General features: G+C 40.1%; 1 protein-coding gene and 1 long non-coding RNA gene across 3 annotated transcripts in view; one reads left to right on the forward strand and one right to left on the reverse strand.

The window, feature by feature from the left end:
* The window catches only part of LOC140907288 (uncharacterized), a 48,705-nt gene extending 47,091 nt beyond the window's left edge, over positions 1–1,614 (forward strand). The window contains exon 4 of the long non-coding RNA XR_012157444.1: positions 355–1,614. This is a non-coding gene — a long non-coding RNA (uncharacterized lncRNA). The remainder of the gene's footprint in view (positions 1–354) is intronic.
* The window catches only part of CDK13 (cyclin dependent kinase 13), a 59,778-nt gene that overhangs the window by 14,850 nt on the left and 27,149 nt on the right, over positions 1–17,779 (reverse strand). Inside the window, exons 6-10 of one of the 2 annotated variants that reach the window (XM_073332844.1) lie at positions 8,095–8,139; positions 5,909–6,098; positions 3,940–3,996; positions 349–450; positions 159–236 (exon numbers count right to left, since the gene is read on the reverse strand). In XM_073332844.1, the coding sequence (XP_073188945.1) occupies positions 159–236; positions 349–450; positions 3,940–3,996; positions 5,909–6,098; positions 8,095–8,139 (472 nt within the window). The remainder of the gene's footprint in view (positions 1–158; positions 237–348; positions 451–3,939; positions 3,997–5,908; positions 6,099–8,094; positions 8,140–17,779) is intronic. The other variant, XM_073332845.1, reaches the window with a different exon arrangement.

Here is a 17,779-nt window from a genome sequence, read left to right on the forward strand (position 1 = left end):
TCTCCCCAAAAGCTACCACCATTTTTATTCTGAGAAACAACTCTGACAACTTTTAAATGTTAATATTGTAACTCCATTTTTTTGAATGCTCAAGAAAAATAAAAGTATTGTGTATGATTTTATAAAGCACCAACTACACTGTGGAATCTAAAAGTTACCTTATTAGTTCCAGCTGAGCAAGTTCCTGATTTGCTTGAAATATTGGTTTTTTAGTAAAAAGTTCGCCCAGGATACAGCTGTAAAATAAAGTTTTATATAATTCCATCAATATCATTTGATATAAATGTTATTTGAGATATATTTTGGTTCATGATTTACACTTAACACTTTTGTATTAAAACTTCTTACCCACAGCTCCAGACATCTATGGCTGGTGTGTATCTTTCCTCTCCAAGCAGAAGTTCAGGAGGCCGGTACCATAACGTAATAACTTTGTTGGTATATGGTCGACTGAAAAAAAGAAGATAGAAAGATTCAACATTTCTCTTAAAATGAGATTGCAGTGAACTAATAAAAGCTTGATGTTTCACTACTATACTATTGTTTTAAGAATCTTCCAGTTTTTCATTCCCTTTACCAATACTGAGGCTGCTGCCACTATATATAAAGGTAAACATTGTCACCTATTTAAATCTACCAAAGGATAGTCTGAAACAGTATCTCAGAGATAAGTAAACATTCATGGGGCATTAAATATCAGGCTTCAGAATTATATACCTATACTGCTAACTATTTAGTTGCTAATCATTTTAGTGATAATACTTTAGTTAACATGTCCATCCACTGCTGTTAGGTGCAGTTACTGGCACAAGGAAGTTGGTTGCTGAAGTGATGAACGAAGACTTCAACAATGAAAAAAAAATTCAAGTCACCTCTGCCCCTGCCCACAAAGGAGAGAAGCATAGATGCAGCCCTTCCCTACTATCACAAGTTTCAACTGCCTCTTGGGTTTCAAAACTCCCAGATCTTCCTGGATTCCAACAGCCCCAACTTTACATTCGCAAGCTATCAAAACTTCCAGCTCCCACTGAAAGACAGCCGCAGTGTCTGGAGGCACTGTCACTACAAAAATCTACTTTAATTTTATCAGACTGAAAACTGAAAGTTTGGGGACAGAATAAAATAATGGAAAGTATCAAAACAGAACAGAGCTATTGCCAAATCTATTTCAGCAGAAGTCTCTATTTTTGTAGATCCTTAGGAGATGCAGTAGAATATCCAGTTTTCAGCAGCCCTTACCACAGAATACATGGTTGCTGATTGTTATCTTCTCTCACCCCACCCTCAATCACCAGTATGATTTTAGCCATTAATATTATGTAACTTGAGGTTTTGTAACATTTTACACAATTTGAAAACTGAGATTCCAATATTTTAGACAGTGGATAGCAATGTTTCAGTATTAACAGTTTTCAAGACAGCAGCCAGTACAACAGAAACTACCTAGCTCACCTTTCTCAGTATAGTTTTTGGATAGATGTGAGACAGTGCTTTTCAATTGTCCTCTTTAATAAAGCACTACTCTCTTAGTGACAACATTAGGTTTGAATGGCAAATGCACAGAGGTATAAAGTAATGTATTTGAATAACTTATCGGTGCTTAAATAAAAAGAAGTTACAAGCAATTTCTACCTTCCATAGCAGGTGAACATTCCACATTGCAACCACCACCACTGTGATGTTCAGTGCAACTGCCTAATCAACTAAACACACTGATCTACAATGTGGACTTCTGTATTTACTGAAGGGGGCGTAAAAGTGATAACCTTACACTAAAAAATCCCCCTCTGGTGGCCCCACAAGCACGCACACTTTCAACAAACACTACCGGAAACATTTTCAAAAGTGCCTAAATGGCTTAGGCTCTTAAGTCACTTTTGAAAATGGGACATCTTGTGGGAAATTTTACCCCACCCTCTACAGATCTGTCAGATTTATTCCAAAAGAGAGTATTCTTTTCGGAAGTATTTTATTTTTTTTGTTACCGAGTTTCTCTATCAATATTCAATTGCTAAAGACTTCTAGACAGTACGTTCTTATGTAATATGTCACACCTTCTAGCTGGAAAGTGTTATACATTCAGAAGTTTTTTTTTTTTTTTTTTTTTAAAGTTAGATGCACAATTGTGAGTGAAATTACCATAACTCTGAGAGGAAGTTGGGTAAATATGTACAAAAATGGCCAAAATTATTCATTCGCATGTAGAATTACCCACTTTGTACACTTAAGATCTATGCATGCATAAGTTAAGCACACAATTACAAGTGAATATTGCATATAGTTTATTTTTTAAAAAGCTTGCTTTCAGACTTTTCAAATTTTGATAAGTGAGATATACAATATATTTGAGTGATTCTAGCATTAAAGTCATACTTTAAGAAACTTCTGCTGCTGCTTCAAGGTCCCAAATCCTTCTAAATACTGTTTAATATGATCAGTAAATCAACTGTCAAAAAATATAGTTCAGTTAGTAAAAATGTGGAAAAATTGCTACAGCACAATCCTTAACGTTCACTGAACCCTGCTCTTACTGAAGAGAAGACGTACTCAATGAGAGACTGAATCAGGAATGAGATGCCAAGCAACTAACAAGCTTCCAATTAGAAAAGGAATACTTGTGGCACCTTAGAGACTAACCAATGTATTTGAGCATAAGCTTTCGTGAGCTACAGCTCACTTCATTGGTTAGTCTCTAAGGTGCCACAAGTACTCCTTTTCTTTTTGCAAATACAGACTAACACGGCTGTTACTCTGAAAGCTTCCAATTAGCCTTCCAAATTTAATATGCAGTTATGTTAAAAAAAAAACTAAAAAGTTTTAATACTGGTTATATTGAGAATATAAAGTAATAATGCTGCTTGTGTTTATACTAAAACCAGCTGTTTAGAATTAAAAAACAAATTTTGTAAGTTAATACATTTTTCACCACCCCCAAAGAACAATCTGAATTTTACCACAACTATGCATTTTAATTATTTGGTAAAAAGAGCTGTTAATGAGCTGTTATCTGTTAATGGCAGCCACAGTGTCACGGCTTAATGGAAGCTACACATAAAAGTTAAACAAGTGTGGCACACACTGAAAAGAACTCTGAGGTACAATTGCATCCATTCACTGTGTAGCAAATGTCTCCATTAAATCATTAAATTTCCCAGCAGGTGCTTAGTTATCCAAACCTGCAATTTTCCTTTAACATGCTAAATATGATAAATAAAATTATAAAAAAGGTATGTTCTTGAATTAGCATGGCTGGCTATTCAACATAAACCACTGGAACCAGGGGCACTGCCATTAAGAGCCAGCTTATTGTTCTGGCACCTACAGTAAACTAAATCTTTAACACTTAAAACACTATTGGGCCTCACTTTCAAAATCAAGCATGAACAAATCAAACTGTTTGCACAAATGGCCATCAGACATGCAACTGAGCTCCTATAGGTGCAATTATCCAATGCGCAAGTGGTATAATGCTTAAGTGTACACCTTCAATTTTGGAAACCAGATTCTGCATGTTACTATTCATACCAGAGAAAATTACTACGAGTAGGAGACATTAAAGTACAAACCTTTAAAAGATACTAAACCATATTACACTCAGCAGCAATTTTCTTAGATACAGGCATGGTGAAGCAATACAATTGTAACACCAGCATGAAATATTTTTAAAATTTCATCAGTCTTTGCATCTGCTCTCAAAAGTTTTAAATTAAACTCCCCTAATTAAAAGTGAGATATCGCAAAGAAAGAACTGTACTTAGATTTTAGCCATTTCTTTTGGAAATGTGAGCAGGAAGTCTATTTTACCCTTCCCAGGTGTGCCATGTTTAAAAATGTGATTTGACTTAAACTTCCCGCTACAGAAAAAAGCATCCCTAGCTCTGATAACCACAGAGATCTATGCTTTAAATATATATATTTAACAGCATGGAGTCATCTTACCTCTCCTCTGAGCTATACAGTCGAGCAAGCCCGAAGTCTGCAAGTTTAATCTGCCCCCTGGTGGAAAGAGTAAAGAATTTTTACTGATTAATCTATCTTTAAAAAAGGAAACAAAGAAGACGCAGGGAATTATAGACCAGTCAGCCTAACTTCAACACCTAGAAAGATATTGGAACAAATTATTAAAGAATCAATTTGTAAGCACCTAAAAGATAACAGGATAATAAATAACCACCAACATAGACTTGTCAAGAACAAATCATGCCAAACCAAGCCAATTTTCTCATTTGACAGGATTATTGGCTTAGTGGACTATGGGGAAGGCAGCAGTAGATATGTTTTATCTTAATTTTAGTACAACTTTTGACCATCCCACGTAACATTTTCATAAGCAAACTAGAGAAATGTGGTCTAGAAGAAATTATAAAAGGTGAGCACATACTGGTTGAAAACCCATACTTGAAGAGTAGTTATCAATGGTTCACTAAGTGGGAGAACATATTAAGTGGTACCCACAAGGATCTGTTCTGCATCCGGTACTAATCAATATTTTTGTTAATGACTTGGATAATGGAGTGGAGAGTATGCTTATAAAATCTGCTCACGATATCAAGCTTAGAGGGGTTGTAAACACTTTGGAGGAAAGGATTAGAATTCAAAATGACCCTGACATTTTGGAGAATTAGTCTGCAATCAACAAGATCAAATTAAATAAATGTTCAAAGTACTAAACTTAGTAAGGAAAAATCAAGGCAGGCAGTAGTATTGTTGAAAACTATCTGGGGGTTATAGTGCATCATAACTTGAATATGAGTCAACAATGTGATGCAGATGTGAAAAAGGCTAAAATTCTGGAGTTTAATAATGCGTATTTTATGTAAGACACAGGAGGTAACTGATTCACTTTAATTGGCACTGGTGAGGCCTCAGTTGGAGTACTGTGTCCAGTTCTGGGTGCCACACTTTAAGAGAGATATGGATAAATTGGAGAGTCCAGAGGAGAGCAACAGAAATGACAAAAGGAGAATAACCTTTCTTCATTGGTCAGTTTAACTGGGTATGTTTAGTCTGGAGGAAAGAAGCCTGAAGTGACACCTGATAACAGGTCTTCAAATATGTTAACGATTGTTACAAAGAGGGCAGTAATCAACTGTTCTCTGTGTCCACTGAAAGAAAGACAAGACGTAATCAGCTTAATCTGCACAAAAGGAGATTTAGGAAAACTTTCTAACTGTAAGCAGAGTTAAGCATTGGAATAGGTTTCCAAGGGAGGTTGTGGAATCCCTGTCATTGAAAGTTTTTAAGAACAGATTAGACAAATACCTGCCAGGGATGGTCTAGATCAGTGGTAGGCAACCAGCAGGCTGCATGTGGCCCAGCACGGTAATCTGACTGCGGGCCGCGAGACATTTTGCGGATGTTGACCGTCCACAGGGACGTGCTATCCGCTGCTGTCCTGTAGCTCCCATTGGCCGGGAATGGCAAACTGCGGCCGCAGGGAGCTGAGGGCCTGCAGATGGTCAATGTCAGCAAAATGTCTTGCGGCCCACAATCACATTACCCTGATGGGACACAGGTTGCCTATCAATGGTCTAGATACACCTGGTCCTTTCTGCCTCAGCACAGGGGGATAGACTAGACGGCCTACAGGTCTCCTCCAGATCTATTTTATGATTAAACTCTGAAATTATATTTCTTAGCGCTGGCTGATGAACTTAAGTCCTGATCTTAGTGTTTCCACACAGGTAAAGTAATGAGTAAAACAGCAGGAACAGACCCTAAATTGAATGTTACGAGGTTCAAAGTTGAAACTAGTTTTAAAAGTAGCAATAAGCAACCTAAATAATGAAAGTCTATTATTCTAGTGCTAGAAGAAAGTGACACAAATTGCTAGAATTAAGTCAAAGGTTTCTTGGTTAAGCTGTTATTTTATAACTTTGTGACCACTTCAAGTTGGTTATATCCATACCTATTATTTAATAGAATATTTGAACATTTAATATCTCTGTGTAGGAAGTTCTTCTTATGGCAGTAATCCAGTCCTTCCATCAACTGTCTCATAAATGACTTTATGTGATTTTCATTAAAATGAACCAAGCCAGATTCCAGGAGTCCCATCAAGTCATGGTCCATATATTCAAAGACCAGGTAAAATGCACCTAGAAAGAGGGGGGAAATTACAGATTTCATAATATTCCAAAATATCTTATTACTCTACTTTTAAAAGTACAGCCTAGTATTCTTCACATACATTAGTGTTCATATTTTTGTAAAATCTGGATAATCTTGGAGATGCACCTTATTTCCAACTGCATAACTGTATTAAAATACAGCTAAAAAAATACGTCCCTATTATTTTTCCATGTAAACAATTGTAAATGTCAGAGATACAGTAAGAACAAAATGCTAATACAGTAGAACCTCAAAGTTCCGAACACCTCGGGAATAGAGGTTGTTCGTAACTCTGAAATGTTTGTAACTTTGAAGAAAAAGTTATGGTTCTTTCAGTTTACAACTGAACATTGACTTAATACAGCTTTGAAACTTTACTATGCAGAAGAAAAATGCTCCCCCCCCCTTTTTTTTTAAAAGTAGTTTAACACAGTACTGTATTGTATTTGCTTTTTTTTTTTTTTTTTTGGTCTCTGCTGCTGCCTGATTGCATACTTCCAGTTCCAAAAGAGGAGCGTGGTTGCCCGCTCAGTTCGTAACTCTGGTGGTTCATAACTCTGAGGTTCTACTGTACAGAGGATATCTGGATAGAGTTACACTGGCTTCTCCTTCACAAAATACCAATTTTATGCAAAATGGCTTAGCTGGATTAGTATTTCTTCACATGAACCTTGTGAAAACCTTGTAAAAAGTTACATCTAGGGGACAGGCGAGCTAACACTGTGTATTTCTCCGTTGTTATCCTCTGATTTATTTTTAAGCTTGCACTGTGGAATTGTGTCAGGAATGAGCCTACTATTCAGACTGGCAGTGCCTATAAACACAGATCAGAACAAGTCAGAAGAGGAAGCCCGCAAGTCAGCAGCAGCTCTGCAGAGGTCCAGATTTCACATCAGAAGTTAGTTCCCTCACACCTCTAGTGTGGCAAAATCTGGCCCTATCTCATACTGAAAAGTAAAACATCATTCCACAAGTGATTCCATTAAAATCAACGGGACAACTTGTGAATCTGGTTCTTAATACTGAGGAATGCTGAATACGTAGCTTGAAGTGTTAAGGTAAGAAAACAGCATGAATCTCTCTCTAGAACCTATTTCCTTTCCCCCTTCTCTGCCTTGACTCCTACTCAGAGAAGTTCATGGGCTCTCCATAGTGACATTGAGCCCTCCTTGACCAGTGAGAGGGTTGTAATGAAGAAATTATATCCTACAAGTCTCCCTATCCTTGCAAAAGGCCCGCAAGAAAACAGGACCTTCAAGGCTCACCCCTTTATAAAATACTAATATCTACACCAGACAAGAAGTCCCAACAGCCTAGGCTCACTATATAATAATGGTCTCACTTTAGAAGCTAATGAAAGTCTGTAGTTCAGCAACGGGCACTCAATACGCCACATTTAAATAAGGTTAATACCCAAAAGGCGTAACTTGGAGAAAAGTGAAGGGCCCTGACCAGCAAACAGAAGCTTAGTCAGTGTCCTTTCCTTAGCATTTAAGCAGACAAAAAGAGATTACTCCTACTCTAAAGAAAATAATGTGTTAAGAAACTTGAGATCAAATTAGACGAGTGACCCTTTTGGGTACTTCACATGGCTCTCCTGGCATTTGTGGCTTTTTATTAAGCTCCCTTCTTTCTGCCCAATTTCAGGCAGAGGAAGCTGAGTGCTGATTATAGGATAGCCCCTCAACCCCCATGTTGTCACACATCTATGGAGGGCAAGGGAAGTGCTGAGCAAATGGACCAGAGATTACATGATCTTGTCACATCAAGAAGATGGGAGGAAGGTAGGAAGGGAAAGACAGTGTTAAAAGGGAGCTGCAGACAGCCACAGGTCTTCTGACATTGTGTTGCAACATTTGCATAATGTTGAGGTTCCCACACAATGGTATGTAGAGAGCTAGCTGGTTACAAGCTGCTAGCTCCTCATTTCCAAAAGCTAGACTTCATTTAAAACACAGATAAAAATGTTAAAATTTTCCTTACTTGCCATGTAACCAATTGTTGTAGTTGCCACAGGGATATTGTGACCTTAAATAAGAAGGAAGGTGGTACATGAAACACTTAAAATGCAGACCACCCAAAACTTGAACCCACCCTCCACCCCCAACAAAATGCACCGTCATAATGTAAAAACGACAGGATCAGACTAAAATTTCATGATCTAGTGACTTTTTCTAACCACATTTGATGAAATGGTTCATGAACTCTGCAAAGCCAAATACCACTAATCTTGGGAAAATATTTTGTATTCCTGAGTGTATGGAGGATACTAATGCTGGTACCCCATCATATGAATGCCTACTTCCCTTCCTTGCATAAAAGAAGACTACAAGCCCATCACATATGCAGTTAAAAAGCACAAGATCTCATCTCTAAACATATAGTAAAATAATAACAGGAGCTATCACTGTGAACTTATCCAGTCAGGACTAGTGCCTTTTAAAAATCGAAGCAAAAGAACTACACAAAACTCACATTTCTTTCCCCTTCCTTTCACAAAAGTTAATAAAATGGAAAGACCAGAAGTCCATGTGCTTGCTCCCGCAAAAGAGCTCAGAAGAGGCCCTATTATACAGGGGATCAAGCACCTGGACCGACCCTCGTTTTGGGTGATTTTGCTTTCACTACACTGTTCAAACAACACACCACAATAGATGATATCATCTCAGAAGGATGACAATTATTGTGGGAGCACTGAGAAATAAAACAACAGCATATGAATTAGATATGGACTTGGTGGGTGCTTTAAAATTGTTTTTAACACTCTCCCAATTAAATACACCAGATTCTCAGTCCAATTTTTATAATGAACGTAAGATGGGAACAGCAAATATAGTAAAATTCCAATTTTACTCTTCTGACTGTGCTAGTGCAAATCAAAATGGAATGTAACATCAGATTTATGCTTTACAAAATACAACTAAATATCAAATACAGTGTTGTATGCAGATTTAACAGCGTTTCAACTGTCAAGCTGATCTGACTTTCTTTTTCTTGCCTACATGGGAACTGCCAGAACTAGATTACTATGCAATTATATACTGTTGTATTCATAGGATGAGTGACACGCAATTTCATATTGCCATAATCATAAATAGGTTATTACAAATTTGATTTTCAGTATTACTCAAACTGATTTTAGTTTGCTACTGCAAGAAGCATTGGACCAATCCAAATGAAGTGTTTTGTTTGATTCGGTCATAAAAACAAATGTAGGATTATTTTCATGAGGTGGGTGTCATCTCATGGTGAAAGAAAAGTTATTTATGCTACCTGATCATGTCATATTGTGTGGAGGGACAAAGCAGGGAGCCTGCCACCTGCCCTGCTTCTTACCCTTGCATACGCATCAGGGGATGGGCCTGATATTCAAGGCAGTGATTGGGATGGGGAGGAAGGAAGGAGAGAATGAGAACACAAAAGAGGCCTGTAGATGGACAGCAGCCTGTTCACTGCACAACCACCAGTTTCTCCCCATAACCCACAAGACTTGGTAGCTCAGTTCATAGAAGCACCAGGCTTTAAGCATAACCTAGACAAATCCCACATAATTCCCATTCTTATGGGGAAACACCAAATGGCAACTATTTTCCCTTTCAAGTTAGGGACCAAGAATTTCAAGAACTGTGGGGTTACATTATTCTTCAAAATAACCCATTCCTCCACACCAGCTTTCCCCATTAGCCACATTTCATAATACAGTGCAATGGCAGCACAAAGTCCCACTACCCTAAATTTCATGAAATCCAAATAAGTAATTTGGAGTAACCAGTTTATTTGATTTATACATTGCTCATCTTAGTGCCTGCTATGTTAAGGATCTGAACTGCTTCCTAAGTACCTATGGGGAGGGAGGCAACCAATAGTCTGGAAGAGAGTATTCACAGAGCGATGTCTTTGCCCAATTTCCTTCACTAATACCATGCAGCTCATCTCCGTTCCTTCTGAGATAAGCTTCCTCAACATCACTGGGTGTTGATGGAGAAGCAGCTGGATAGTGGTAATAATGCTCAGTTTTGAACATGGGATAAGAGACAGCAACTGAATCTATTAAGGAGGTACATGATATAAAGGAGACTTGGGTAGACAGAAACCATCCTTGTCTTATTCGTTTTATTAGCATCTGGGGAACTCGTTTTTTAGACCCTGGGTATGCCTACACTTTAATAAAACACCTGCAGCTGGCCCATGTCAGCTGATAGGCTCATGGAGCTGGGCTTTAGAGCTATAAAAGTGCAGTGTTTGGGAGGAGGGTCCCACAGCCCGAACTCCAGCCCCAGCTATCATGTCTACACTGTCATTTTATAGCCCCACAGCCTAAGCCCTCTGACACGGGCCAGCTGCGGGTGTTTTACTGCAGTATAGACATACCTAGTATTTTTCAAGAGATGCTGATCTGAGACTTTAAAAGGAGATCTCACTTTCTGGCTCTTTTATAATTAGAGCACCTGTTTTTTATTTCCATTTTAGGGGCTCTGTCAGTGGTAAAAAGCAAAAGTTCCTATTACCAGATCACCAACTGAGCTGGAATATGATGCTTTAAGGTGTGTATGCAAGATGGATGTGACTATAAAAATATCACTAGAGTGGTTTGTAGTGTAGGAAGGATCCACCTGGGAGCTGAAAAACCTGGCAAGATGTCCTCCAGGGATCTTCAAGACAGACACATTTACTCCTATTTTTTTTCTCTTTTTTCTTTCTTTCTTTTTTTTTTTAAAAAAAAACACTTGGGTAACTGACTTGGGAGGTCTGACATAAGCTGGACACCAAACCATGCATTTTTGCCAGAGTATGGAAGACTGTGCTCCCATTCATTGGTGGAAGTAGTGCTTAGAAAGTCTGAACAATTGAGAGTACTAAGCCAGTATGAAATAGTATTTTATGAGGAAAAAATGGGGATTACTCAGATCTAATCAGACACACAGATTAGATCTCCTGAGTGAATGGTGTGGAGAGACCAGAGTCTATTAGTAACATTTTCTAACAAACTAAATTAGAGAAAAACCTGTAAACATCTCTCGATAAAGTGATTTTCCTGTAAGCCCCTGGAACCAGTTTGCTGAAGTACAAAACGAGCTTTTGATAGCAATAGCCTCTTCTGCAAGTGCAGAGAGAATATTTTCTTCATTTCAGTTTGTTCAATTCATGCAGTTCAATGACTAATTCCTTCAAATCTAAGAAACCAACTGGAAGTTGAACAAGCCAGAAAGATTTTAATTCACAGATTAGAAAAGGAAAACAAGCCTAGTGGGAGAGGATAGGATGTATTCGTTCTAAAATCTGGAAAAAAAGCAGTTCAATTCACTAACTACAGATACTTTATTTAATAAATCAGTTAGTTTAAAACGTAAAATATGGTTTGATGAACTTTTGCATAAGCATTCTCCCCCCCTCCCCCCTTCAAGGTAGTTTTACTGAATTTTTAAAAATGTAAATGCTTTTTTGTGCATTTTTAATTTAATTTGAATTTCCATCCACATAGACCTTGACACAAATCACAAGTAAAAAGTTAATCTAGTAAATAAGAATGCATCATTCACCATTTCTAACAATAACAATGTTAAAAATCAGAATCTGAATCAAGGTAAATTAAGTCACATGATTGCTTAAATAAATGTGTATAGCTACAGCATCTCCTCCTGGCTGGCAAAAAGAAGCATCAAATTTAGTGTGAAGTCTATGCGGAATTGTAAATCAATGTTGTAAATCAAGAACCAATTTATAACTAAAAAGTACAAATGATTCAGATTAAGGTTTATTTCTTGGTGATTTAAATCATCACTAAAATCAGTGACTTAAATCAATCCACCCTTGTTGCAGCTGTGAGGGCTCAGCGCTGCTGCAAATCAGACACCAGGATCTCAAGTCAGGCACCCAGAAATGAGGAACACACAATTCATGACTGCGTATGACAAGTTTAGTTTCAGAAACTTGCCCAGAATCACACAGGAACTCTGGGACAGAGGCAGAGATAGAATCCAATAATCCAGGGCAGGATTCAACTGCTTTAACCATGACACCTCCTTTCTTTTCCTGTGCTACCCTCCCTCTTTCACTTCAGATCTTCCAACTTCTGCAACAAATGAAGCAGATAATCTCCTTCATTATACAACCCTGTATAATGCAGGTCTATGCTGTGCACCGAATGAGGTAGGGGTCCCGTGGAATAAACAGTATGTGATCATGTAATTAAAAACTATCAAAATGCACAGGCACAAGGGAGCTGAATTAAGGTTGCACAGACAAACTTAATTCTGGCATTTCGTAACTATGGAGCGCTTAACTTTGCAACCTTACTGTCCTTTTAAGGTTATTTGTGTGTGCGTAATTCCAGTTTCTAAAAAACAAAACTGAAAAAAACCACCAAATCCCACAGGAATTCCATGCTCTGGCATCATAGTCACCCACATTGATCACCAGCAGGGTTGGAGTCTTTAGATCAGCTGCACAGACCTCTACTACTTGAGCAAATGGAGTAAATGGGAGGATGGCAACTTGGTACTGTTATGTGGACCAGCACTACAGGTGGATGAGAGAGAAACTTTGCCAGAGAGTTTCACAGATATTTGCTGACAGCACAGGAATGGTAAGTCAGAGATCTTGGATTCCAGTCCAGGCTCCGGAGGGGAGCATTCTCCAGTAGGCATAGACTCTTCTGCCTGTTCCCCTCAAGCGACTCCAACACTGTCCCCTCCAACCAGTCCCTTTCCCACCCAAGCTCCTTGTCTCTTCTCCGATCCAGTGCCAGTAACCACTCCTTAGGCTTCTCATCAGTTTCAGTCTTGTTGCCCAGCCAGACCTAGTTTCCCTCCACCCCCACCCGGTGCCACATCTGATGCCTACATCCCCCAACTTAGCCTCCAATCACTTGCCCTCTCCTACTACCCATGATCCCCACCCCCACTGGCTCCCAGTCTCAATCTTCTCATCAAGTTTTAGTGCCCCCTCCCCCAATCCAACTCACTAGCCCAATCTCTTTGCCCAGACAGTGCCAGTTCTCTCCCGCCACGCCCAGCTCCTCATCAGATCTGTCTCCCCACCTCCATTTCCTCCTTTCCCTCAGGTTCCTCATACAATGCTAAGCTCTCACATTGCAACAGATGAGAGTAATGTTTTCTTCTATCTCCAGTTGGCTAGGAGACTCCCTCCCATCCTGGTGGATGAAGACCTGGCCTAATTTATTTATGCCCTTGTCACCCCCAACCAGATTACAACAATGTGACATACTGTGCAAGAAACCTTCAGCACCTGGGACGCTCCAACAAGTACAAAATGCCACAGCGCATCTCCTCAGCTACCATGAGCACATCACACCTGTTCTCCCTCTCTACACTGGCTTCCCTTATAACTCTGAATCAAAATCAAGGACTTGGTTCTTATCTTCAAAGCATTGTCCAGAATACTTAAAAGACCAGCCCCAGAGAACCTAAAACTCTAGATCGAAGGCCATCATCGAAAATTTTACTCCTCTGGCACAATGGAACTCTCAACAATAAAAGTAAATCTTGTTTGTGTGGGAAACAGAATGTTCTCGAGGGGCGGTCCAACAACATGTAACAGAAGTGTAGTTAATGCTGCTTAATGCACTACTGAAAAGGCACTTGTACATTACAGTAACTCCTCACTTAATGCTGTAGTTATGTTATTGAAAAATGCAACTTTAAGCAAAATGATATTAAGCTAATCCAATTTCCTCATAAGAATTAATGTAAAAAGGGGGGTGGGAGGTGGGTGTTTAGGTTCCAGGGAAATTTTTCTCACCAAAAAAATCTCTCTCTCTATATATATATACATACACATACACATACACACACACACACACACACGAGTATATGTTTTAAACAATGTAATACTGTACTCAACAATGATGACTGTGAAGCATGGTTGAGATGGTGGAATCAGAGGGTGAAAGAGGGTCGACTGTCCAGCTGCTCCTCTTGTTGTTCTTTCCAAAGTGCCGGGGGATGCTCAACCCCCTGCTATGCCCCAAGCCAGCCTCCATTCCACCCCTTCCCCAAGGCCCCACCCCTGCTCTGCTCATCTCCTCTCCCCCAGCCTCCTGAACTCCACAAAACAGCTAATTGCTGCAGGCGGGAGGCACAGGTTGGAAGGGGGGAGGCTGCACACCTCCCACCCCAGTAATCAGCTGTTTTGTGGTATTCGGGGGGGGGGGGGGAAGGCAAGGGAGAGGCTGCCCACCGCATCCTCGCTCCTCCCCCCTCTCCTCCAGAATGCCATGAAACAGCTGATTGCTGCAGGAAGGAAGTGCAGGGAAGGAGGGGGGAGTTGCTGATCCACAGGGCCTCCAGCGGGAAGGAGGTGCTGGAGGGGAGCTGATAGGGGGGCTGCTGGACCACTCTGGTTCCAAGCCTCCACAGCCAAACAATGTTATAAGCAAAAATCGCGCAACTTTAAAGAAGTATATTCTCTAATAGATCAGTGACGTAACGACGAAACAATGTTAACCGGGACAATGTTAAGTGAGCAGTTATTGTACGGTGCTGAACATGGTATAAAACCTGTACAGAACAGAAACCAAACTAAGTTCTCCAACCCTAAATTTTCCTCCCAGACCCAGTCACCTCCCAGTCCCCTCACAGCTCCCAGTCTCCTTGCTTAGCCAATATCAGTCTCCCCGAGCACCCTAAGTGCCAGTTGTCATCCCCTGTTCATGATAATCTACTCCCTCTTGTCCCTTCTGCATTTGAATCGAGCAGTTTTCTCCCCCATGATGCCTCGTCCCATCAGGGGAGTCACTAAAAGCACAGGAGAGAGTATCCCAGCTCTCAGTTGAGGTGGCCAGATTTTGCAAGGTACACAGCTGCAACTGCAAAGAAAGAGCTGCTCAGCCCTGGGAATTTAGCTGCTAAAATCTTAAGAAGCCTCTGTTGAGCATGTGCAAACAGATTTTTCAGAGGCTTATCACTTGGCCACATTTGGGCAGATTTTCATTGGAAGGGTAAAAGGCACAACCCTGCCGAGTCCTTGCTCCAAAACATGAGCTGTTCAAAGGAAGTCTGCCAAAATTTAATATGGGCAAAACTATGTATTTTCTCCTAGCCTCATTCTTGGGAATAGGTAAACCATTTTGGCTGGAATTAAAAAAATAAATAAATAAAAATTAAAAATTAAAAAAAAAAATCAATCCAAGGCAGACATCCAGCATGGAAAATTGCATCCCAACTGGTTAAAGCCTGACCAAATTATAGGCAACTGAAAACAAGAGTCTTATAATGGGAAGAGTGGGGCAACCTAAATAGTAGGTGGTGCTATCCTCATGTTTCTAAGTCCCTTTGCATTATTTCTCTGCCCTTGGTGCTCACAATGCTTTCTAAATTAATACTTTAAGTTTAGTTGGTCCTTCCAAATCTTTAATAAAATTAAAGCTAGATCTATTCCCAATATTTGTAGTACCTTTCTAGGCATCTTCTCCCAATTTGATATTTTACCATTTATTATTTTGCTTTGTTTATGGTCCTTCAGCCAACGTTCAGTCCATGTAACAGCGAACATTTACAAACCTAGTTGTAAAATCAATTCAGATAAGATTTCATGACATTAAAAACTGTACTCAGTACAAACATATCACATATTTAGTTTCCCTTTCACTCACTCATTTTGAAATTCTGCCTAAAAGAATTGAGTTTGCTTGATAATTTCTTCATAAATTGGTGTTGCTTATTACTTATATTTCTGTAATCCTCTAAATTGTTAGCATTTTCTTCTTAACATTTGTTCCTTTTTTTAAAAACAGAAATAGTTAGACTTTTGGGATAGTAATGGTCAGAATTTTGTTTAACACTAGCACTCCATTGCTTTTCTCCAGTTGTCCATAGCCTCTATGGTAGTCAAAGACTTTTCAGAAATACTGATTTGTACCAGATTAGAAAGTCTTCCTATTAGGGAAGATGGCATTTGGGAGCCTTCATGTTTAATCTCAATAACTCTCTCTGACCGTTCATCTACAAGAACACTGGTGACACATTTGGAGAGATATCTCTGGAAACATGGAGACTTGCTCCCTGGAATAAGGTGTCAGCTATCAATTTTCTTTGGCTAGTCAGGTTTAAATTCCTTGCTCTGATATGACTTCCCCATTTTTATTGGCCAGATTGGTCATCTTCCTACGAGGAAGAGATTTTATATAAAGTAAAAGCTTTGGTATCCAGCATGTTGGAGGAATGGGAGTTGCCAATAAGTAAAAAATTCTGTTTAACTAAGAGGGAGAGAGTTTGGGTGTGGGTGGGAGCTCAGGGCTGGCAGTTGGGGTGCAGGAGGGAGTACGAGGCGTGGACTCTGGGCTGGAGTTTGGGTGCGGGAGGGGGCTCAGAGCAGGGGGCCAGGGCACGGGAGAGGGTGTGGGGTGCCAGATCTCTAGCTAGGTGGCTCTGCGCGCTTTCTCCACCCCACCCCAAGTGCTGGCTCCACAGCTCCCATTGGCTGGGAACCACGGCCAATGGGAGCTGCGGGGACAACACCTGCGGGTGGGGGAAGCACGCAGAGGTGTCTAGCTGTGCCTCCGCCTAGGAGCAGCAGGGACATGTCGCCACTTGTGGGGAGCCGCCTGAGGTGAACAGCGCCTAGATCTGGCGCCCTGCATCCTCCCACACGCTCCGAACCCCTCGTGGTCATTCCTCCAATTAGGAGCAGCAGGGACATGTTACCACTTCCAGGGAATCACACTGAACCAGGTAGGGAGCCTGCCAGCCCGCACCAACCAAACTATAAACTGAATTTTCAATGAAGATCAACAATGCCGGTTAAAAGAGCTTTCCGATTGGTAAAGTGAAGGATAACACTGCTTTTACTGTATATGTTTAATCTCAATAGGCCTCTACGCCGGTTCATCTACAGGAACACAACAGGAGGCTCCTCAATTAGGGCTGGGGAACATAATGTTGGAGAGCCTACTGTTGTGTTCTTGTAGATCCCATATGAGAAAGCAAAGGGGAGAGATGTTTTTTATTACCTGAACAGATCCATAACTCTTGTATCTGCTCTATGCTAGCCCATTCCCCCTACCAGTACTACGGGAAGCACTAAATAGCCAATATAATGACCAGACTGCGAAAAAACGCTTTTCCTCGTGACCCTTCGAACACCATGCCTTCACTAAGTTCTGCAGTTCCTAACAGACTTCATATTAGCCCTGGGAAGCCTGGGTAACGTTACTTACAATGGGAACAGAGAGACAGCTCTGCAGTGAAGTATTCTCTGATGATTGCATGACTGCTGTCAGAGAATTCTCACAAGCTTTCAGAAAGACTACAGAACTGCCTGATAGCTGGAAGAAAGTAACCAGTCATACAACAAGTTCATAGGGACTTTGTTCTGTGAGTCAAAAATCAGAACTGAGAGGTAAAAACCTTCTCAGAAGTATAGTCAGTGACTACCTTGCCAAAGTAGCAGCAGCAATAAGCCCAGTACCACCATGAAGCCAATATGCTTCAGGTTAGCCTAGTTTCTAAATGGAGTTTCCAGAAGCAAGGAATCTGTCAGTCAGATTTGCTTCCTAATCAAAATCTCTCAAACCAGGATTCACTCTCTTTTTGGGATATCATTGTGTTGCTCAACTATTTAATCTTAATTCCTCTTGCAGTTTAAGTGGTTTAGCTGTAAAATCAGCACGTCTTCTGGTTTCTAATGCCCAGCAAGATCATCAGAAGTG

The sequence above is a fragment of the Lepidochelys kempii genome, chromosome 2 (assembly GCF_965140265.1).
Source record: "Lepidochelys kempii isolate rLepKem1 chromosome 2, rLepKem1.hap2, whole genome shotgun sequence".
NCBI lineage: Eukaryota > Metazoa > Chordata > Testudines > Cheloniidae > Lepidochelys > Lepidochelys kempii.